The sequence below is a fragment of the Hemitrygon akajei genome, chromosome 1 (genome assembly GCF_048418815.1).
Source record: "Hemitrygon akajei chromosome 1, sHemAka1.3, whole genome shotgun sequence".
NCBI classification, from domain to species: domain Eukaryota; kingdom Metazoa; phylum Chordata; class Chondrichthyes; order Myliobatiformes; family Dasyatidae; genus Hemitrygon; species Hemitrygon akajei.
The window spans coordinates 54,976,368-54,999,978 of NC_133124.1; the positions used below are offsets into that span (position 1 = coordinate 54,976,368).

At 39.1% G+C, this 23,611-nt stretch overlaps 1 protein-coding gene across 4 annotated transcripts in view; it reads right to left on the minus strand.

The window, feature by feature from the left end:
• Positions 1-23,611, minus strand: part of trappc9 (trafficking protein particle complex subunit 9) — a 535,810-nt gene that overhangs the window by 1,933 nt on the left and 510,266 nt on the right. For all 4 annotated transcript variants that reach the window (XM_073043422.1, XM_073043433.1, XM_073043451.1 and 1 more), the window contains one exon: positions 12,519-12,742. In XM_073043422.1, coding sequence (XP_072899523.1) covers positions 12,519-12,742 — 224 coding nt within the window. The remainder of the gene's footprint in view (positions 1-12,518; positions 12,743-23,611) is intronic.

The window sequence follows — 23,611 nt, forward strand, 5'->3', positions numbered from 1 at the left end:
ACATCTGGCCTCCTTTTTTGTTATAATCTTACAGATTCTGAAACTAAATTGCTTTAGAGTATTTACTCACATACTATCTTAACTTTTTTGTCATGAAGGCCAAGTAAAACACTACATCCACTCACTGTAGTGTTAAAATTCAAAGTACATTTACTATGGAAGTATGTATAAAGAATACAACTCTGAGATTTTTTCTCCCACAGGCAGCAACAAAACAAAGAAACACCACAAAACCCACTCAAACATCAAACACCCAAAGTGTGAAAGAAACAAATTGCGCAAATGGCAAATTATTGGTCAAGAGCATAATTTGCATCATTATAATGTCAAGTGCATAATTTTCATCCATTATCACAGATCTATTTGCAGACTGCATACTGAAATACTGTATATTATTCTATTTAACTTAAAATTATTGTACATTTACACATACTTAGAATCAATGCGGCATTAGTGTAATTAAATCTACATAAGAATATAATATTTCTTTTAGCTGCTGGGAGCAGAAATTAGTACCAAACTATTTTATTTTCATTTTAATTTCTCCTATTTCTCCATAAATTCATATTTTTTTCTTCTTTTCTATGTGTTTGGTAACATTGTTCCTTGAGAAATCAGACTGAAATTGAGAAATTGGACTGAAGTTGAGAAATCCAATTGAACTGAACAAATTCTCCTCTCTGTGCTGACTTTTCTTATATATCTCAAGACTGTATCACAATTGTTTTGAATGAGACAGAAATTAGTTTAAAATCAATCATTACATTACACACATGCAGTGTATTTGATATAAAAGCAAAGCTAAATACTTGTTTAATTCCTTTCTAAAACAATAATTTACTTTTCTTAAAAAGACATTAGTGGTATGTTGCTGTGTGAGGTGTGGGAACTTCAGGAGACCTCAAGTGCCCTTGATAATGACATATGCATCAAGTACAACATGCTGCAGCTCCTTAGAGACCACGCTAAGCAACTGGAGCTGCAGCTTGATGACCTTTGGCTAATACGGCAGAATGAGCAGATGACAGAGAAGAGCTACAGGGAAGTAGTCACTCCTAAGTTGCAGGAGGCAGGAATCTGGGTGATTGTCAGGAGAGGAAAAGGGAACCTCATTCACCATAGGTAGATAGGGTCATAAACAAAGCTTTTGGCACATTGGCCTTCATTAATCTAAGTACTGAGTACAGACAATGGGATGTTATGTTGAAGTTGTATAGGACGTTAGTTAGGTCTACTTTGGAGTATTGTGTGCAGTTTTGGTCACCTACCTGCAGGAAAGGTGCAAATTAGTTTGAAAGAGTACAAAGAAGATTTACAAGGATGTTGTGAGACTAGAGGACCTCAGTTATGAGCAAAGATTGAATAGATTAGGACTTTATTCCTTCAAACATAGAAGATTGAGGGGAGATTTGAAAGAAGTATACAAAATTATGAGGGGTATAAATAGTTGGGCTGCCACCAATCAATGAGGGGGAGTGCATAAATAGAGCTACATGTTCAATCAGGTCCAAAATCAAGATCTAAAAGGCTGAGCTTCATGGCAGCTTCTTGGAATTGGGCTGCAACCAATCAACAACAGGGATTCATTAGGAAGGGCAAATAAAAGTAACACAAGTATAAGTAGAGCATCCATTCTTTGAGCGTGCCAGTGTTTAGAGTGGCTTTCATGCAATCATGCCTGGGTGAGGTAAAGAATCTGGTAAGTTTCTCTTCTTTTTGATCTCGTCGTTCATTCCTCATCTGTTAGGGCAGAGTAGTGTAGTGAGAATAGCACCACGGGCAGTGTTTTGTATTGTGTGTGGAATGTGGGAAGTCTGGGAGACTTCCCGTCTCCCAGATAAACACATCTGCACCAGGTTCACCAAGTTGCAGCTCCTGAGAGAACGTATTAAGGAACTAGAGCTGCAGCTCGATGACCTTTAACTCACGTGGGACAACAAGAAGGTAATAGATAGGTGCTACAGGGAGGTAGTCACCCCTAGGTTGCAGGAAACATGTGTAACATGCTGTAAGGTTTCACTGCTAATGTAATGGCCGCTCTAATGTTCCACTGCTTAGGTAATGGTTTCCTCTGTAGCCACAATGTTTGGGTTATGACGGGGCCTTTGGAATGTATATTAGCCAATGAGGGGATGTTGTTCTTTCCTGTGGGTCTGGGAGAAAAGATTTTGCGGTCTTTTGTTGAGGATAGATGAAGAGTGAGGAGGCGAATGGAAAGAGTTGGTAGACCGCCGGATGGAGTGGACCGAGGGGTGAGGGTCTGAGGGTCGGCTACACTTGGAGGAGGTTGACGGGAACAAATGGAGAAACCGTGAGCTCCAACATTTGCGCATTAGACTGTCATGAGAATGGGGCCTTTTCCTTTTCTTGTTTCTTTACTAACCTATAGTCAAATTAAGAATTATAAAGCTCAAACACTTAATCGCATATTGTGTGCTGTTCGCTATTTCGTGGTACTAATTTGTAACAGGGACACATCACACAGTATCCACCCAAACAAGATTTCTTAAGTTTGGCCGGGCTGAGGCCTGTTTCCCCTAGATTAAACCGCTAGCTGAACCGAGGGTTACACAGGTAACAGGCTGCCTATCAGGAGTGGGAAAGGCAGTGCAGAGTACAGAATCAGAATCAGTTTTATTATCACTGACATATGGCCATTCACCTCAATAATAAGTATACAACTTTAGATATTGTTGAGTGGGCAACCTATCAGGGGAGAGACACAGTGACTGGGTCTCTGGCACTGAGTCTGGTGCCATGGCTCAGAAGAGCAGAGAGGTGAAGAAGACTGCAGTGTTGATAGGAGATTCCATAGTTAGAGGAACAGAGACGAGACTGTGGGTGCGATAGAGACACCTGGATGGTATATTGCCTCCCAGGAACCAAGGTCAGGGACATCTTGGACCTGGTCCACGGCATTCTAAAGGGGGAGGGGGAGCAGCCAGAAGTCTTAGTACATACTGGCACCAATGACATAGGTAGACCAGGTGAGGAGGTCCTGAAGAGAAATTTTAGAGAGCTACTAGGTAGAAAGCTGAAAAACAGGACCTCCAGGGTAGTAATCTCTGGATTGCTGCCTGTGCCGTGTGCCAGTGAAGGGTGATAGGATGATTTGGCAGGTGACCAATATCTTTGTGGGCAGGTTTTGCTGGAGTTATTCGGAAGGTTTAAGCTAATTTTGCAGGGGATGGAAACCGGACTGATAGTGCTGAGGATAAGGTAGTTGGTTTAAAAAAAAGGGCAGCATATAGTGAGACTCCCAGCAAGAAGAGGCTGACAATAGGGCAAAGTTGCTGCTAATGGGATGAGTTGCAACATAAAAGGCGGACAACAAAAAAGGTGAATACAGGACTAAAGGTATTATATTTGAATGTGCATAGTACATAGAATAAGGTAGATGAAAATTGCAGAACCATTACAGATTGGCATCTATTATGTTGTAGGCACTTCTGAATCATGGCTGAAAGATTATATCTGGGAGGTGAACATCCAAGGATACACATTGTACCAAAAGGTAGGCAAAGGGAGTAGTGTGGCTCTGTTGGTAAAATATGAAATCAAATCATTAGAAAGAGGTGACATGCGGTTGAATTGTTGTGAGTAGAGCTAAGGAACTGCAAGGATAAAAAAAGTCCTGATGGGAATTACACAGACCCCCAAACAGAAGTAAGGATGTGGTCTACAAATTACAAGTGATAGAAAATATATGCCAGAGACAATGTTACAATAATCATGGAGGATTTCAATATGCAGGTAGATTGTGAAAATCAGATTGGTGCTGGATCCCAAGAAGGGGAGTTTCTAGAGTACCTACGAGATGGCTTTTTAGAACAGCTTGCTGTTGAACCACTAAGGGATCAGCTATTCCAGATTGGGTATTGTGCAATAATCCAGAATTGATGAGACAGCTTAAGGTAAAATAACCCATTGGAGCAAGTGATCATAATACAATCAAATTCACCATGAAATTCGAGAAAGAGAAGCTAAAGTCATAAGACTCTTGGCAGTGTGGAGGATCAGAGGGATCTTGGGATCCGAGTCCATAGGACACTCAAAGGTGCTGCGCAGGCTGACTGTGTGGTTAAGAAGGCATAAAATGTACTGGCCTTCATCAACCGTGGGATTGAGTTCAAGAGCCGAGAGGTAATGTTACAGCTATATTGGACCCTGGTCAGACTCCACTTGGAGTACTGTGCTCAGTTGTGGTCACCTCACTACAGGAAGGATGTGGGAATTATAGAAAGGTGCAGAGGAGATTTACAAGGATGTTGCCTGGATTGGGGAGCATGCCTTACGAGAATAAGTTGAGTGAACTTGGCCTTTTCTCCTTGGAGCAACAGAGGGTGAGAGGTGTATAAGGTGTGGATCGTGTGGCTTTTTCCCAGGGCTGAAATGTCTAGCATGAGAGGGCACAGTTTTAAAGTGCTTGGAAGTAGGTACAGGGAGATATTAGGGGTAAGATTTTTACACAGAGAGTGGTGAGTGTATGGAATGGGCTGCTGGCAACGTTGGTGGAGGCAGATAGAATAGGGTCTTTTAAGAGACTTTTGAATAGGTTCATGGCACTTAGAAAAATAGAGGGCTATAGGTAACCCTAGGTCATTTCTAAAGTCAGCACAAGCTCGGCACAGCATTGTGTGCCGAAGGGTCTGTATGGTGCTGTAAGTTTTCTATGTTTCTATGTTACATGAAGGGATACGGGGAGAAGGGAGGAGATTAGGGCAGAGTGGTAAAATGAATCAGCCATGATCAAATGGTAGAGCAGACTCAATGGACCAAATGCCCTAATTCTGCTCCTTTATCTAATGGTCTAAGGGTAAATGCAAACAGGCTTTTTCAACTGTGGTTAGGTGCAACTATAATTAGAGGTCATGGGTTATAGGTAAAAGGTGCAATGTTCTAAGAAATGTGTTTTTGAAAGTTAATCATAGAAGATACAACTAGAGAGAGTGTGATTCTAGATCTCCTATTTGGGAATGAGTCAAGGTAGATGACAGAAGATTTTGTAGGGGAACACTTTCATAATGCCATTAGTCTTGAGGTTATTATGGAAAAGGATAGGTCTGGTCCTCAGGTTGAGATTCTAAATAGGAGAAAGGGCAATTTTTGGTATGAGAATTGTATAAAAGCAAAGGGACAAAATTAGTGATCTGGAAGATCAGAGTGATATTCTATGCATGGATCCAAAAGAGATGGGGAAGATCTTAAATGGATTATTTCCATTTGCATTTACTTGAGAGGCAGACACTGAGTCTATAGATGTGAAGAAATGCAGCAGTGAGGTCATGGCCCCTATACAAATTACAGAGAAGGAAGTGTTTGCTGTCTTGAGGCAAATTTGGTTGGATAAATCCTCAGAGCCTGACAATGTGTTCCCTCAGATCCTCTGGGAGGTGAATCCAGAATCGCAGGGGCCTTAACAGAGATGTTTAAAACAGCCTTAACCGTGGGTGAAGTGCCGAAGAATTGGAGGATAACTCACGTCATTCAGTTGTTTAAGAAAGGTTCTAAGACTAAGCCATGAAATTATATGCTAGTGAGCCCGACATCTGTAGTGGGAAAGTTATTTGAAGGTACTTTCAGGGACCAGATATATGAGTAGTTGGACAGTAAGGGACTGATAAGAAATAGTCAGCATGGCTTTGTGCTTGGTAAGTCGTATCTAACTAATCTCAAGAGTTTTTTGAGGAAGTTACCAGGAAAGTTGATGAAGGCAAGGCAGTTAATGATGCCTAAATGGACTTTAGCAAAACCTTTGACAAGATTTGACATGGGAGGTTGGTTAAGAAGGTTCAGTCACCTGGTATTCAAGCTGAAGTAATAAATTGGATTTGATATTAGCTTCAAGGAAGAAGCCAGAGAGTGTTAGTAGACGGTTGGCTCTTTGACTGGAGGCCTGTGACCTGTGGTCTGCCACAGGAATTGGTGCTGGGTCTGCTGTTTATCATCTCTATCAACAATATGTCTGATAGTGGTGAACTAGATCAACAAATGAGCAGATAACACCAGGATTGAGGATGTAGTGGACAGTGAGGAAGATTATCAAAGATTGCAGTGGGATCTCAATCAGCTGGAAAAATGAGCTGAAAAATGGCAGATAGAATTTAATGCAGACAATGTGAGATGTTACACTTTGGGAGGGCAGACAGGGTAGGTGTTACATGGTGAGCAGTAGGGCATTGACGAGTTGGTAGAACTGAAGCACCTGGGAATACAGATCTGTAATTCCCCTTAAAAGTGGCATCATAGGAAAATAAGTTCATAAAGAAAGCTTTTTGCACGTTGGCCATCATAAAACAATGTATTGAGTACAGGAGTTAGGATGTTATGTAGAAATTGTATAAGATATCGGTGAGTCTTATTTTGGAGTATTGTGTTCAGTTTTAGTCCCCTACCTACAGGAAAGATGTAAATAAGATTGATAGAATGCAGAGAAAATTTACAAGGATATTGCTGGAACTTGAGGACCTGAGTAGGTCTTTATTAAGACCACTTTATTCCCCAGAGCATGGAAGAATGAGGGAAGATTTGATAGAGTTATTCAAAATTATGAGGGGTATAGATAGGGTAAATGCAAGCAGGCTTTTTTCACTGAGGTTGGGTGAGATTACAATTGGAGGTCATGGTTTAATGTGAAAGGAGAAATGTTTAAGGGGGACGTAAGGGGGACCTTCTTCACTCAGAGGGTGGTGAGAGTGTGGAATGAGTTGACAGCGCAAATGGTGGATGCAGGTTTGATTTCAACATTTAAGATAAATTTAGATGGGTATATGGATGAGAGGGGCAAGGAGGTCTATGGTCTGGGTGCAGGTCGGTGGGATCAAGCAGACTTATGAAGGCCAAAGGGCCTATTTCTGTGCTGTAGTGTTCTATGACTCTATGTGATCCCAACAGATCATCTTAACAGAGAGATGCCAAAGTTCTTTTGCACTACAAAGTTACTGTCTAAATACTTTAATACATTAAGTATAGTCAATATATAGCTAATTTGTTCTTCCAGTTAATAACTGGTTCAAAAAACTGGTAGATCGAACAACAAAACAGCAGTAAAAGATACTTAAATATGCAAACAATTTAAATAAATATATTCTGATAAGCTACAAGTTTTGTGGATAAACTGAGATAATACAGTGACAATCTTTATTTATCGAGATACAGCGTGCAATAGGTCCCTTTGACCTCTCTGCCACCCAGCAATCTCCGCTATAAACAAGTGAAAACCTGCAGATGCCGGAAATTCGAGCAACACACATAAAATGCTTGAAGAACTCAGCAGCCAGGCAGCATCTATGGAAAAAAAATACAGTTGATGTTTCGGCTTGAAATATCAACTGTATTTATTTCATAGATACTGGCTGGCCTGCTGAGTCCCTCCAGCATTTTGTGTGTGATAAGACTATAAGACATAGGAGCAGAATTAGGCCATCTAGCCCATCGAGTCTGCTCCGCCATTCAATTGTGGCTGATCCTTTTTTTCTCCCTCTCAACCCCGACCTTCTCCCCGTACCTTTAATGCCATGACCAATCAAGAACATCAATCTCTGCCTTCAATACACCCAACGACCTGGCCTCCACAGCTGCATGTGGCAACAAATTCCACAAATTCATCACCTTCTGGTTAAAAAAATTTCTCTGCATCTCTGTTTTGAAAGGGTGCCCAGCTATCCTGAGGCTGTACCCTCTTTTCCTAGACTCTCCCACCATCTACTCTTCTAGGCCTTTCAACATTTGAAAGGTTTCAATGAGACCCTCTTTCATCCTTCTTAATTCCAGTGAGTACAGACCCAGAGCCATCAAATGTTCCTCGTATGATAACCCTTTCATTATTGGAATCATCCTTGTGAACCTCCTCTGGACCCTCTCCAATACCAGCACATCTTTTCTAAGATGAGGGGCCCAAAACTATTCACCTCTTGAAATGAAGCATTTGCCTTTCTCACCACCAACTCAACTTGCAAGTTAACCGTTACAGTGTTCTGCACAAGGACTCCCAAGTCCCTTTGCATCTCAGATTTTTGGATTTTCTGTCTGTCTAGAAAATAGTCCGCACATTTATTTCTACTACTAAAGTGCATGACGATTCATTTTCCAACACTGTATTTCATTTGCCACTTTCTTGCCCATTCTCCAAATCTGTCTAAGTCCTTCTGCATCCTACCTGTCTCCTCAACACTACCAGCCCCTCCACCAATCTTCATATCATCTGCAAACTTGGGAACAAAGCCATCTATTCCATCATCTAAATCATTTATATACAGTGTAAAAAGAAGTGGTCCCAATACCACTAAGCACTGGCAGCCAACCAGAAAAGGATCCTTTTATTCCCATTCGCCGCCTCCTACCAATCATCCAATGCTTTAACCATGTTAGTAACTTTTCTGTAATACCATGCATTCTGTAAGTCCAAATATACAACATCTACTACATTTCCTTTATCTATCCTACATATAATCTCCTCAAAGAATTCCAACAGGTTTGTCAGGCAGGATTTCCCTGAAAGAAAACATGCTGACTTTGTACTAACTTGTCCTGTGTCACCGTGTACTGCATCACCTCATCTTTAACTGACCCTTTCCAACCACTGAGGTCAGGCTAACTGGTTATAATTTCCTTTCTGCTGCCTTCCTCCTTAAAGAGTGGAGTGACATTTGCAATTTTCCAGTCCTCTGGCACCATGCCAGAGTCCAATGATATTTGGAAGATTATGTCTAATGCACCACAATCTCCAACGCTACCTCTTTCAGAACCCTAGGGTACAGTTCATCTGGTCCAGGTGATCCCCGATATAAACCTAGCCTAATCACAGGACAATTTACAATGACCAATTAACCTACCAACTTTGGGCCTTGGGAGAAAATAGAGCCCCCAGAGGAAACCCACACAGACAGAGAGAACATACAAACTCCTTACAGACTGCAGCGGGAATTGAACCTGAATGCTGGTTCTGTAAAGCTTTATGCTAACCACTACTCTACTGTGCCACCACAAATATAAATGTACAAAAACAGGCATAAGATCGTGTGGTAGTGAAATGTAGTTGGAAAATTGAAAGATGGTTAGAAAAGGAGCAAGAGTAATTATGAATGTAAATAAAGCATGAAAGAGCACTGTTCTCAAAATAAAGAAGATAACTAAGGTACACAAACTTACTCCAAGCTGAGACAGAACAATTACAAAATGATGACAATGATGCTGAAGAAGGATGTGGTCTATATATACAAAAGATACATGTTTTTAAAGTGTAATAGGGAATAGAAATAACTATCTAAAAATGCAACGACAGAATCACAATTGTGAAGACACTACAGTGGAAACAGTTTTTAAAATGTCAGCAAGATGTAAAGATGAAATTATTACAAACCTAGAATTTTGCACCAACAGTGATAAAGATGGAAAAGAAGAAATGGTAGAACTAATCCGTTTATTTTTAAAAATAATCAAAAATAGAAATTCTGCCAAAACGAGAAAGGTGATAAATATTATATTAATTTTCATCGAATTTTGAAAAAAAGTCATAAAATATAACAATGAAGGGAATGCAGTGTTACAAGGACTATCCCTTAGTAATAATGATCAGTTAGGCCCAGAGAGTATCTGCATTTACTGACAGGTACCTTTATTGTCTGAACTAACAAGCACGTGAATTTATACAACTGAATACCTTTGTGCACATCTATTAAGTTCTCCAGATCATCCATGAACAGTCAAAGAAGAGAAAAGATAATACCCAGGAAAAGGAGTCTAAACTGGCCAGGCATTCTTCGTGGTCCCGATCTAATCTCCACATGTCTGACATGGCATCCTCCACATCCGCGATAGCTGTCTGTGCCTGTGCTCCTAAAATCCTCTGTTTTTATACCTTTCCTCATCAGGTGAATCTATGATGTTTAAATTTTGTTGGCTCGAGGTCATCTGACTGACCTGTGTCAGATTTCCATTGGCTGTAGCTCAGGGCTACAAAGTTATGACCGTTGCTTTCTGTGCCTCAGGTGATTTCTATTCAACTCTGACTGGTTCGAGAACCAGACAGTAGGCCCAGATGATGAGAATACTGCGACAAACAAGCCGTTTAACACAATAAACAGCTTCTTGTCTGAGAATGGTCTGAGATTTAGCACATCATTAGCAGAAACTCCTTGTGTCTATATTCAATTGCTCTGAGCAATTGTCCCACAACAGGAATCAGTTCATCTAACAGTTCACAAAATGGCAGCTGTAAGGACAGGCTGACAAAATCATTGCCTCCATTTCTGTTCACTGATTGTAGTTCTTTCTGGCCAACAACAATGATGCAGAAAATATGAATTCACAGCAATTCTGTCAGGTGGGACAGAAGAGGCCAAATATGTAAATGTATGGCATATGGTGCTAGAGAGAACATAGCCACTTGAAGAAGAGGCTGCTGATGAAGAGCATGTTATTGAAATGCTTTCCAACAAATTTTTGATAAGAAAGAAACTAAATATCACTAGAAATGATATGGATGAGTATTTGAAAAGGATATTAGAAAAGGGCATAGGACTAGAATTTCTGCCAAAAAAGCCTGAAAACCTGCTTCCAGTTTAGAAATAAAAAGCCAAATGGCAACCTTCCATGTTCTAATTGCAATGACTTAATATTTTGATTTCCTATGACTGCAAAGGATTTTAAACTAAATAACTGACTGAAAAAAATGACTAGATGATAATAGAATGATACACTGGAAGGCAGCCATTTAACATGCTGTATTGAAAAGTTCTTGTTACTCACTCTATCAAAAGTATTAATACTTTTTTGGTATGTTACATTTCCTCATAACTTTTGCTGTTATTAAAAATCCACTCCTATCCCTTCACACTGAATACCCCTGCTCTACTCTCTTTACACTTATGACTGTGAGGCTAAGCATAACTCCAATGTCATTATTAAATTTGCTGATGACACTGTTGTTTGCAATTCAAAGGAGATTGAAAATCTGGCTGAGTGGTGCCACAACCTCAAACTCAATATCAGCAAGACCACGGAGTTGATTATTGACTTCAGGAGGAGTAAGCCAGAATTCCAAGAGCCAGATCTCCTCAGGGGATCAGAGGCGCAAGAGTCAGCAACATTAAATTCCTCAGTGTTATAGTTTCAGGGGATCTATCCTGGGTCCAGCACAAAAGTGACATTACGAAGAAAGTATGGCAGTCCCTCTACTTTCTTAGAAGTTTGCAAGGTTCTGGCATATCATCTAAAACTTTGCCAAACTTCTATAGATGTGTTTTGGAGAGTCTGTGACTGGTTTCATCACAAATTTCACATCACATGCCAATGATAATAAACCTGATTCTGAATCTGATTCTGACAACCTGGTATGGAAACACCAATGCCCTTGAATGGAAAAGCCTACAAAAAGTAAAGAATACAGCCCAGTCAATCACAGATAAAGCCCTCCCCATCACCTAGCACATCCATATGGAGCACTGTCACAGGAAAGCAGCATCTATCATCAAAGACCCATTCCGTCTAGGCCATGCTCTCTTCTCAGAAATGCCATCAGGAAGGTGGTACAGGATCCTCACAACACACACCACCAGTTTCAGGATCTTAAACCAGAGGGGATAACTTCCCTAAACTTCACTTGGACCATCACTGAACTGTTCCCACAACCTATGAACTCACTTTCAAATACTCTTCATCTCATGTTCTCTATATTTATTTCTTTTATTTTGTAGTTGCACAGTTTGTCATCTTTTAAACATTGATTGATTGTTTGTCCAGCTGGGTACGGTCTTTCATTGATTCAATTGTTTATGGTATTGACTGTGAATGCCCAAAAGAAAATGAATTCCAGGGATTTATATGGTAATATATATGTACTTTGAAATTTTGAACTTTGAACGTTGTCAACCCTGCTATTATTCATAATAAATCATCTTTGCACCATTTTAAATCATTCCCCCATATCAAGAGATTAGTTTGTAATAGGGTTCAGGCTTTGTTATATTTTTATCTTAACTAGTTCTTAACTATTTATTTCATCTTTCTAATGTTATGGTTTGTTATATTCTAGTAGTCCAAAATGAAGATTTTAAATTATTTTTTAAAATTTTACTTAATTTTAAGTTTTCTTTTTCAACATCTTCAAGTGATCACTATGTTCAATTCTGTTATGATTTGGAGAAGGAAAGTAATTATTTTAAACTAATACTTTTAATCAGAAAAGTCCAGGTGTGAAATTCAACACTAGCCCAGTGCACCAAACTTCAATCCTATTGTCATCATTTGAAAAAGAAAATCAAGCACGTGGCACATAAATATTCTGCAAGAACATGGGACAAATTTCACATCTGCTAATGGTTAGGTTGATGATAAAATCTTTGCCTACACTTTGTAGACAAGTCTTGAACAACAAAGCTATTATTTTTTAAAATATTGTTTTGAGAATGATAATTAAAATTTACCGATCATATTTTGAGATGTGAATATTCTTCACAGCTATTGAATTCAAAATACTTTGTGTGTTATGCACAGAGTACATAATGTGTCCTACTTACTGCATCAATGTAGAATGTATTGGATCCAATTGAAGTAACAGCATGTCCAAGATCATTGTTGTGTACACCATTTTGATAGTCCTGGTATGGGATGACAGTGAGGGCAAAAGGGCCAACAGTACGCTTGCTCTGATTCGTAAGCTTCACTTCCAGAGAAGTTGGCTCTCCAGCCTGGCATTCTACTGCAACGTCACAATCACAGGGTTTCCCAGCTACCAGTACATCTGTGGGGGAAAATAAAGGAAAGGTCAAGATGTATAACTTCCAAACTAGTCTCTATTACATAACTCTGCCTCTTTTTGCCCTGATTCTGAAGGCACACTTTGTAAGCAGTTTCACTAGTTCCCTGGGGTAAACTAGTAGCTCACTCAAAATATCCAAATAATGTCACTGTTTTTGTAATATCAATTAACTCATCACGAACTAGGAATATACCCCACAAATCATTCCCACATGGTTTTTAGCTCAAAGGTAATTTTAATTTGCCTGTACAGATGGGGTGAATCACCAATGATCTATGCATTTCGCAGGATAAATATTTAATGTTAAATGAAAATAAACTGAATATATAAACACACCTACAGTCCTTCTGTCAACAAACTGACTCCTAATTTATGGATCATTTGCCTTGAAATAATCAAACTGAAACCATATAACTAGAATAAAATTACTATGAGTCCCATCAGATTAATCACTATTCATGATCAAATTATGTTGCCAGAATGTTGTAAATCTAAATGATTAGGATTTGGAGGTTAAAAGAAATGCTTTATCATAAATTAGAGGAAAAATAATAAAGGGTACTGCTTAGGTTATGGATTGGGCTGGGCTATTGTGGAGAAATGATGTGTTAGCAGACTTGGTGCTTGATGTAGTTTGTGAAGAAAATACAGAATTTTTCCTCAATAAATCTTATGCCTCAGACAGCTTGCAGTCAACAGTTGCAAGATACTCATGTTTAAAGTTACCTGGTGATATAAGTAACAAATAACACATAATATTTATAAAGAAACAGTAATATTCTGAAAATGAATATGGCAATCTTCCATAATTACAGATGTAGGTAACAAAATTGTACAGATGGATCTCCAGCACCTGCGTCTGAATCAAGCTAGGAGTAAAATAATTGAATTACCTGCAGATGTGCACCCCGTGGGAAGTAAGTTTCAATTGACTCAATATGGCTATATGCTGAGTTGACATAATACACTAAAAATTGACATTTCACACAGTTCATCAAGTAAGCTGACAGAAGCAATGTCAACTACGTAACAGGCACTAAGTGTTTGAGAGAAGCAACACAACTCGTCCCTGTTGTAATACTCATCTTTACACTGGGTGAGATAGCGCACTCAAACAGTGGCCACTCCAGGTCAATTAAAGATGAGTATTTGTTTATCTTGTACAACTTTTTTATGATTACAAATCACTGCTGGATACCAAGGACATCAAGTACTGCAAAATTATCCCATTGGTGAGTTGTTAAATAGTGATGGAGATGGACTTATTGAGAAACCATTGTTGCATTGCCACCTGGACTTGTTGCCTCATTGCCTCCCGTTGGTTCTGCTTTTCAGTGCTTGCTCAGTGGAAGAACAAGCTGGACACTCAGGGATTTGGGCTATTTTTTTCTTTGTGATTATATATTTTCCTGAAATCATAAATATATGTTCAGTGTGCTGTGTTCTGTTGGCAATGTGCTCTTAACCTTGGTCCTGTAGGAATGTAATTTCATTTTGCTATATTCATATATGGTTGAATGATAATTAAACTTTAAATTGAATTTGAAAACATTTTTATCTCTGGCATAATGTCCTTCGATAGAGATAACTCCATAGAAAGCAAAATGAAATACAGTGGATTTCAGTTAATTGGGCCATTAGTTAATCAGGACAGATGCTTATACAGGACAACTCTTAAAGAACAAAGAACTAATCAAGAACATTGATGGGATTCTTTTTGCTTATGGACTTGTCTGAACAGGTTCTGACTAGCGTCAGTCGCACACACTTGTGTGGCCATTCGATGCTACACCAAGCATCAGCTGCATGTGTTTGTGGTCAAAATATAGTGATCTTTGTCACTGATGGTTGTACACTGCTTCAACAAATGGGCTAAACCAGGTGAGGGTAGCCTGGTGGGGTTCATATGCCAGTGAGATAGGGACATGCTTGTCCTAGCATGCAAAGTCAGCTCTGGTGAACAGGGTGGATGAGATCTACAGTAAGAACCAATGGCCATGAAGGACATTCTGTAATGCTTATTGGAGAGCGAAGGACGTGACAAGACACAAAAGGAGTCAAGGTCCTCAACTGCACCTAACAAAGAACCCAGTTCTGATATCTATTTGTACCAGTGGACCCAGACTTCTGAGGTCAAAAGAGTGGAATTGCTCCCGTGCAACAGCTTTTCCACTTTAAAGTCTCTCCCACACAGGTTTCCTGTAATCTTTGGCAATGATAGACAAGTACCAGTAGCATAGGTAGTGTTCTAATTTCAAAGTTCAAAGATCAAAGTAAATTTATTATCGAAGTCCAAAGTCCATATATGTTACCATATATAACCCTGAGATTAATTTTCTTGTGGGCATACTCAGTAAATTCAAAAACCATAATGGAATCAAGATAAGACCACAACCATGAGGATGGACAAACAACCAATGTGCAAAAGACAACAAACTTTGCAAAAACAAAATAATAATACACAAATAAGCAATAAATATTGAGAACATGATATGAAGAGCCCTTGAAAGTGTGTCCATAGGTTGTGGGAATAGTTCAGTGATGGGGTGAGTGAAGTTATCCCCTCTGGTTCAAGAGCCTGATGGCAGCAACAAGAACAGATCATGACCTGGGTGGTGAGGGTCCTAGATAATGGATGCTACTTTCCTGCAACATTGCTCCTTGTACATGTGCTCAATGGAGGGGATGGTTTTACCCATGATGGATTGACCATATCCACTACTTTTTGTAAGATTTTCTGTTAAAGAGCATTGGTGTTTCCGTAGCAGGCCGTGATGCAGCCAGTCAATATACTATCCACTGTGCATCTATAGAAGTTTGTCAAAGTTTTAGTTGTCATGCCAAATTTCTAAGGAGGTAGAGGCACTGCCTTTCTTTCATCTGATCCTCCGATGATGAATGGCTCATGGATGTCCGATTCCCTCCTCCTGAAGTCAATAATCAACTCCTTGGTCTTGCTGGCATTAAGAGAAAAATTGTTGCTGTGGCACCACTCAGCCAGCTTCTCAATCTCCATCTTATATGTCGATTTGTCAGCTTTCATTTGGCTAACAACAGCAAACTTAAATATGACATTAGAGCTGTGCTTAGCCTCATAGTCATAAGTATAAAGTGAGTAGACTATGTGGATGGAGATTGCAGAGGAGATGTTGTTGCTGGTCTGAACTGACTGGGGTCTGCGAGTGAGGAAATTGAAGATCTAATTGTACAAGGAGGTATAGAGGCCAATGTCTAGAAGTTTTCAGGGGATGAATGCTGTGCTTTAGTTGATAAAGAGCATCTGAAATATGCATCTTTCTGTCCAGATATTCCAGGGTCGAGTGAAAAGCCAATGAAATGGCATCGACTGTGGACCTGTTGTGCTGGTAGGCAAACTGGAGTGGATCTAAATACCAGAGCTGAGGTGAGAGTGATAGGCCTCAAGAACAAGGCAGCATTTGACTGAGTATGCCATCAAGGTGCCCTAACTAAAATGCAGTCAATGGGAATTAGGGGGAAAACCCTCCACTGGTTGGAACCATACCTGACACAAAGGAAGATGGTTGTGGTGGTTGGGGGTCAATCATCTCATCCTCAGGATATCACTGCAGGAGTTCCTCAGGGAATTGTCCTAGGAACAACCATCTTTAGCTGCTTCATCAATGACCTTCCTTCCTTCATAAGGTCAGAAGTGGAAATATTCGCAGATAACTGCACAATGTTCTGTACCATTCGTGACTCCTCAGATAGTGAAGCAGTTCATACCCAAATGAAGCAGGAGCTGGACAATATCCAGGCTTGGGCTGACAAGTGGCAAGTAACATTCGAGCCACGCAAGTGCCAGGCAATGACTACGTCCAACAAGAGAGGATCTAACCATCATTCTTTGCTATTCAGTGGCATCACTATCACTGAATCCCCTACTATCAACATCCTGGAGGTTACCATTGACAGGAAACTGAACTGGTCTATCCATATGAACACAGTGGCTATCAAGAAGGTCAACAGCTAGGAAACCTGCAGTGTGTAACTCACCTCCTGAATCCCCAAAGCCTGTCCACCATCTACAAGGCTCAGGTCAGGAGTGAAATGGAATACTTGCCACTCGCCTGGATGAGTGCAGCTCCATCAACACTGAAGAAGCTTGACAACATCGAGTATAAGGCAACCCTCTTGATTAGTACCCCTTCGACAAGCAACCAGTCCCTCCACCATCAACGAACAGTTGCAGCAGTGTGTACTATCTACAAGATGCACCACAACAACTCACCAAAGTTCCTAAAGCAGCACCTTCCAGACCCACGACCACTACCATCTGGAAGGAAGAGAACAGCAGATACCTGGGAACACCACCACTTGGAAATCCCCCTCCACATCACTCACCATCCTGACTTGGAAACATATCGCCATTTCTTCATTGTCATGGGGTCAAAATCATGGAATTGCCTCCATTACAGTACTGTGGGTGTACCTACACCTTGGGGACTGCAGCAGCTCAAGAAGGAAGCTCATCACCACCTTCTCAAGGGCAACTAGGGATGGCCAATAAATGCTGGCTTAGCTGGTGACACCCACATCCCGTAAATTAATTTTAACAATCCAGGTTATTTCTCAGGCAAGAGTTGATATGTTTCATCACCAACCTCTCAAAATACTTCATTACAGTGGATGCAAATGCTACTGGATGATAGTCACTGAGGGAGTTACCATGCTCTTCTTAGGCATGGAATGACTTAAGCCTGCTTGAAGCAGATGGGTACCTCAGATTGCAAAGCAAGAGGTTAAAGGTATCAGTGAACATTCTAGCACAGGCTGGATGCTTTCCATGGGTTCACTCTCCTGAAGGATGCTCTCACAGACGTGAACGTCACCGATCTGGCCGTCAGCATATTGTGATCTCATGGTTCATCCAGGGCTTCTAGTTGGGGAAGACTCAGAATGGTTTTCTGGGGACACACTCATCCATGACTGTTTTTATAAAGTTTGTGACAACTGTGTTGTATTCATCCAGATCCTCTGATGAGTATTCGAACACAGCCCAGTCCACCAACTCAAAGCAATCCCATAGCCGCTTCTCTGCCTCCCACAAAGATCTCTTTGTTGTCATTTCTTTGAAATTATGTGTTTTTGCTTCTATCTGTATGCAGGTAGAAGTACAGATAAGAGATAAGATTTCCCGAAATGCAGTCTGTGCATGGAACAGTAGGCATTCCTTATCATAGTATAGCAGTGGTCTAATGTGTTAGGACCTCTGGTGCTAGGGTTATATGCTGATGGTAAATGGGCAGAGATTTCTTCAAGCAAGCCTGATTGAAGTCCCTGACTATGGTTTAAAATACATCGGGGTGGACTTTTTCTTGCATGGTGATGTAGTAACTCCATCTCCATGTAGCATGTAGAATCTCGAGTGATTGATGACACTCATTTGTTGGTGGTATGTAGACTGTGGTCAAAATCACAGAGGAGAACTCACATGGTGAGTAGAGGAGTCAGCACTTAATCGTTAGATGTTCCAGGTCAGGGAAACCAAAGTACAACAAAACTGCCACATCGAAGCACCACAGAGAGTTTATTATGAAGCACACATTCCCACCTTTTGCCTTCTCCAAATCAGCAGTTCAATCCATCCTGTGTATCGAGAAGCCTTTATGTCCTACTGACAGATTGGGAGTGTCTAGAGTGAGCCGTCTTCGTGAAACACAGAATGCAGCAATTCCTCATTTCCCTCTGATACAACCATCTTGTCCTCAATCTTGTTCTCTAGCAACTGCAAATTTGCTAAAAAGATGGTGTCTCATTTGTTCTGTATTTCATTTAAATGCATAATTTATTACTTACTTAAATTGCATCTTGTCTTTTTAAATGCTTTTTTTAAAAAACTATTTCCATGAAACTTAAGCTAATTTGGGCAGCTGTTTAGTTGGCCAAAATGTACTAACGCTGATGTGTCCAGCTAACTTGAATCCACTGTACACACAAAATGCTGGTGGAACACAGCAGGCCAGGCAGCATCTATAGGAAGAAACACTGTCGACTTTTCTGGCCGAGACCCTATAGATGCTGCCTGGCCTGCTGTGTTCCACCAGCATTTTGTGTGTGTTGTTTGAATTTCCAGCATCTGCAGATTTCCTCATGTTTGAATCCACTGTAATCTATTTACATAATAAATTAATGATTAGAGGCAAAATCTTGCAGGTTACACTTCAGGATTGATAACATACTTCCAATAAAATATGTTGGAAAGACTCAGCTGATCAAGTAACCAGTGACAAATCTAATTGACCTAGACTCAGCAGATCTGGCAATCAGTGCAACATTTCCATCATCTGCAATATTTTCCTTTCATACACTGTATTCCTTTACTTTAGTGGTACAAGGCCATTTCATAAATTCTGAATACAAAGTTACCAAGATCAAGTAAAAGTAGCAATCAATCCTCTACCGCATATGGAGCAGTTTAGTACAATCCGTGTTTTACAGTACTCAGAAGAGACTGCTTCAAAATACTGTGCTGTTTAATCAAAATTTCCACAGTTGCCATAAATGCACTATTAACCATCAACTTGTTAGAATCTCAAAGTTATAAATAAACTCTTTTATTAATAATGGTAGTTTGTTCCTGACACCGTGAGCTCTTCTAATCAATGTTTTGCCTACGAAAGCAAAATTGGTCTGTAGCTTTAATGTCCAAGTGGATAATGTTTCCAGTAGGAATGAAAATAAGTTCAGAGTTTAAGCAAAATTCAGCTTTAAGGCAGTTCATCTGCAAAGGATGCTGTAAAAATTTTAGTCAAGGCAGCTTAATCATTTTGATATTTTTTGAATACATTGAAGTATTTGAATGGGTTATTAATATGAACATTTTTGATGCTTTTCCTCAAAGATTTAAAATTACTATTTATGTTAAAATTAATATCATATTAAATAGTGTCCATCCAAACCCAATATTTGAGGAGAAAGAAACACCAGGAGATAATTACAAGGCAACAATGCAAAGATCATGGTAAAACAATGGCATAAACTATGAAACAACGTTGCCATCCCTTAACTAACTATATAGGCAACCATTAATATTATGGGCTATTTTATTTAATTCAGGATTTTTATTTGTGTTGTTAATCTTATGATATCACTACATTAGTGTAAAAGATTAACATGGCTAGGTACAGCTCCAACACCATATACAAGTTTGTTGATGCAGGCCGTATCAAAGGTGGTGATGATTCAGCATACAGGAGGGAGATTGAAAATTGGCTGAGTGGTGTAATAACACCACCCTCTCACTCAATGTCATCAAGACCAAGGAACTGCTTGTAGACTTCAGGAGAGGGAAACCAGAGGTCCATGAGCCAGAACTTATCAGAGGATCAGAGGTGGAGAGGGTCAGGAACTCTAATTCCTGGGAGTCACTATCTCAGAGGACTTGTCCTGGACCCATTACATAAATATAATCGCAAAGAAATCACAACAGTGCCTTTACTTTGCGGATATTCAGCACGTCATAAAAAAACCTTGACAAACTTCATGTGGTGGAAAGTGTACTGACTAGTTGCATTATGGCCTGGTATGGGAACACCATTGCTTTTGAGCAGAAAATCCAACAAAAAGTAGTGGATTTGGCCCAGTATATCACAGGTAAAAACCTCCCAACAATGAAGCACATCTGCATGAAGCGTTGCCATAGAAAAGCAGCATCCATCATCGAAGATCCTCACCACTTAGGCCATGCTCTTTTCTCACTGCTGCCATCAGGTGGATGGTGCAGGTGCCTCAGGACTTTCATCACCAAATTCAAGAACAGTTACTACCCCTCAACCATGAGGCTCTTGAATAAATAGGGATAATTACACTCATTCCATTTTTGCTGTTCCCACAACAGATGGTCTCACTTTAAGGACTTTTTATCTTGTTATTTCATGCTCTTATTATTTATTGCTAATTATTTATATTTGCATTTGCAGAGTTTGTTGTTCATTGATCTTGTTTACAGTTAGTGCTCTATAGATTTGCTAAATGTGCTCACAGAAAAAGAATTTCAGAGTTGTATATGTATGTACTCTGATAATATATTTTACTTTGAACTTTGATTAACAGTTGTGCCAATATTATTTTGACCCTTTGTGATTAAAAGAAAATTGCAGTTGTCTATCAAAATGTTTTCTTTTTAACATATACTGTATATCATATTTCTTCATTGAAACTAGAAAATATATACTTTGATTTTCAATTATTGCCTTGGAAATGTGTTCAAGTAAATTATATTGGGAATAAAAGGGTGATATTAGTAAAGGTAATCATGAAATAACCAACTTGTTTTAAAAAACCCATTTGATGCACTAATGCCCTTCAGAGATATATATTTCCGACCCTTACATAGGCTAATCTGTACTTGCATCCAGACTCACCAATATGGTTGATTTTTAACTGTTCAGTTTAGGGACTATTAGAAAATGGCAATCAGTATTAACCTTCCTATTTCTATTCACATCCCAGGATCAAATAAATCATTTCTGCAGCATTTTCCATTGTTATTGGAGATTTTAAGATTTGTCTTAAGGGAAGCTAAAGTGGTACAGACAGACAGATCTGGGGAGGGAATTCTTGAAAGTGCCGAGATGTCTGACGACATCTGCACTATTCGGGTACAAAGAAATTCAGAGATATACAGCAAATCCATATTTGAGGAATGCATAGATCCTAGATCATTGTGATCTGCAAGGAATTGGATACTGAAAAAGAAAGGAAATGAACTGCAGGGATCTAAACACAAAGGAAAACATCCAGAACTAAGGCATTGATAGATTGGGAGCCATAGCAGAATGCAGCAGAACCTGTCAGAACATATAAAATGGTTTTGGAGATCAATTACATGAAGGAACTCAAAATTCAAAACTAACATTCAGGCTATAGATAGCTATGACTAGTCACATGATGTAGCATGTAACTCTTGAATGGGTCTAAAATGGGCAGACAGTGGAAAAAAGCAAGGCAAGAAGGTTAGCATTTGGATAGATCAATGATAAGATTACAAATTTTGTTTGTGAATTTCATTTCAAATTATTAAAAAGTTACATTGAACATTTACTGCAAAAACTTTTAATCAGTATTATGTAAAGTGTGTACCCATACCCTGCTTAGTGTTTCAAAAGTTCCTTATTTGGAAAATGTAAAATTAAAGCAGACTGTGGATCAAATCTCTGGATAAAATTTGCTAATGTTTAAGAACTACTCGATGATTTTGCTTCTCTCTTCTTTGATTTAATGGCAATCTGCACTTCAGACTGTAGCCCTCACCTTGGCATCTCAAGTTCTTGGATATTACACTATATTCCCATTAAAATATTTTAAATTATTTTCTGTCTGCCTCCTCACCTTCTATTCTGAGTGACTACTTGTTAAAAATACCAAAGATGCTGATAGGTTTTAAAATATTAAATCTTTGTGAACTTCTACAAAAATAAAATTGAGTGAGATGATGGCAAATTCTGTTATTTGGGGTAAAACTTAAATTCAAGGTAAATTATAAGTGCATTAATCCCTTTGATTCACAACACTTCTGATGACTTTCTAAAGCTACTGCCTGATCGTCACCTTTTCCTGTGAACAGCTTTGATTTTTATTTGACTAATTGTTAAACAGATGTGCTACTGTGCTGCAGTGTACTTCTTGTGTAAACAGTATGAAAACCATAGACAAACTATTCAGGATAGATATTCAATGAACTAGAATTAATAAAAAGGCATTAAGGACTTGATTTCAGGTCAGAATATTACATCTCAGCAATTTAGAAAAATATGAGGGATATTTTTCCAGACAGATGTCAAAAAATAGGTTTGCAATTTCCTTAAGATACACTGTTTCCATATCCAATTGTAGTTCAAAAGTAAGTCTGAAAACTGAATTTGAAACAAACATACTTAATCAAATAGAAGAGAAAGAGAGAGATTTTTAAAATAATTATTATCTGTGCCATGTTTTGTTTTTTTATTCAGAAATTCTGATCAAGGAGTCACCTGCTTTAAGTAAACAAGACATTTATTTGGTGTCCTTATTTGACAAATATTCAGCCACTAACAGCACAGCTGCTCCTGCAAGTTACTTTTCTTATTAAAATGTGTAAAGAAACTTACAAACATTGATTCCCTTCCTGGTTCGCCAAGTATTAACTATAATTTTTATTAAAAATTTCTCAACTGAAAGTCTACAAATTCTATATTGAAGAAATTCAACAAATATATCTAGATAAAAATCACCATCAGACGTTCTTTGCCTTCTGTTCTCTAAGTTGGAAATTCCACAGTCCTACCTCCTGTCACTGCATAACATTAGAAACAGCAAACAGAATCATAAAACGAGATTTCTCCAGTAAAATCTTAATGAGCATTTTCAAGTATATTCAGCATTTGGAACCAAATCAACATTAGCAGTTATAGTCATGTATTTTGCAGAGTGGGGAGCCCCAAGACCTGTCACTCAAGGATGAAATTGCGACTCAAGTCAGGGCCTTGCACAATGTAAACAGGTCACAATAGTAAGACCAAAATCGAACCACCCACAAATTACTGATGAAAATCCTTGCTAGGCAGCCTAGACACACCTTTGTGAAGCTTCTGGATATGACATTTAGAAATGTTCAAAAACAATTACAAATTAAATAATTACAAGCAAACATACAAAATCACTTAAAATACTTTACCTGAATGTTAACCTTTACAGAATCGTTTACCTTGATTCCCAAGTCTCTTTGCAGCTCTGATTTCTCAATCTATTTACCGTAAAGAAAATAGTTCATGCCTTTATTCCTTAAAAAAGGTGCATGACCATAAACTTCCCAACACTGCATTTCATCTGACACTTCTCCGCTCATTCTCC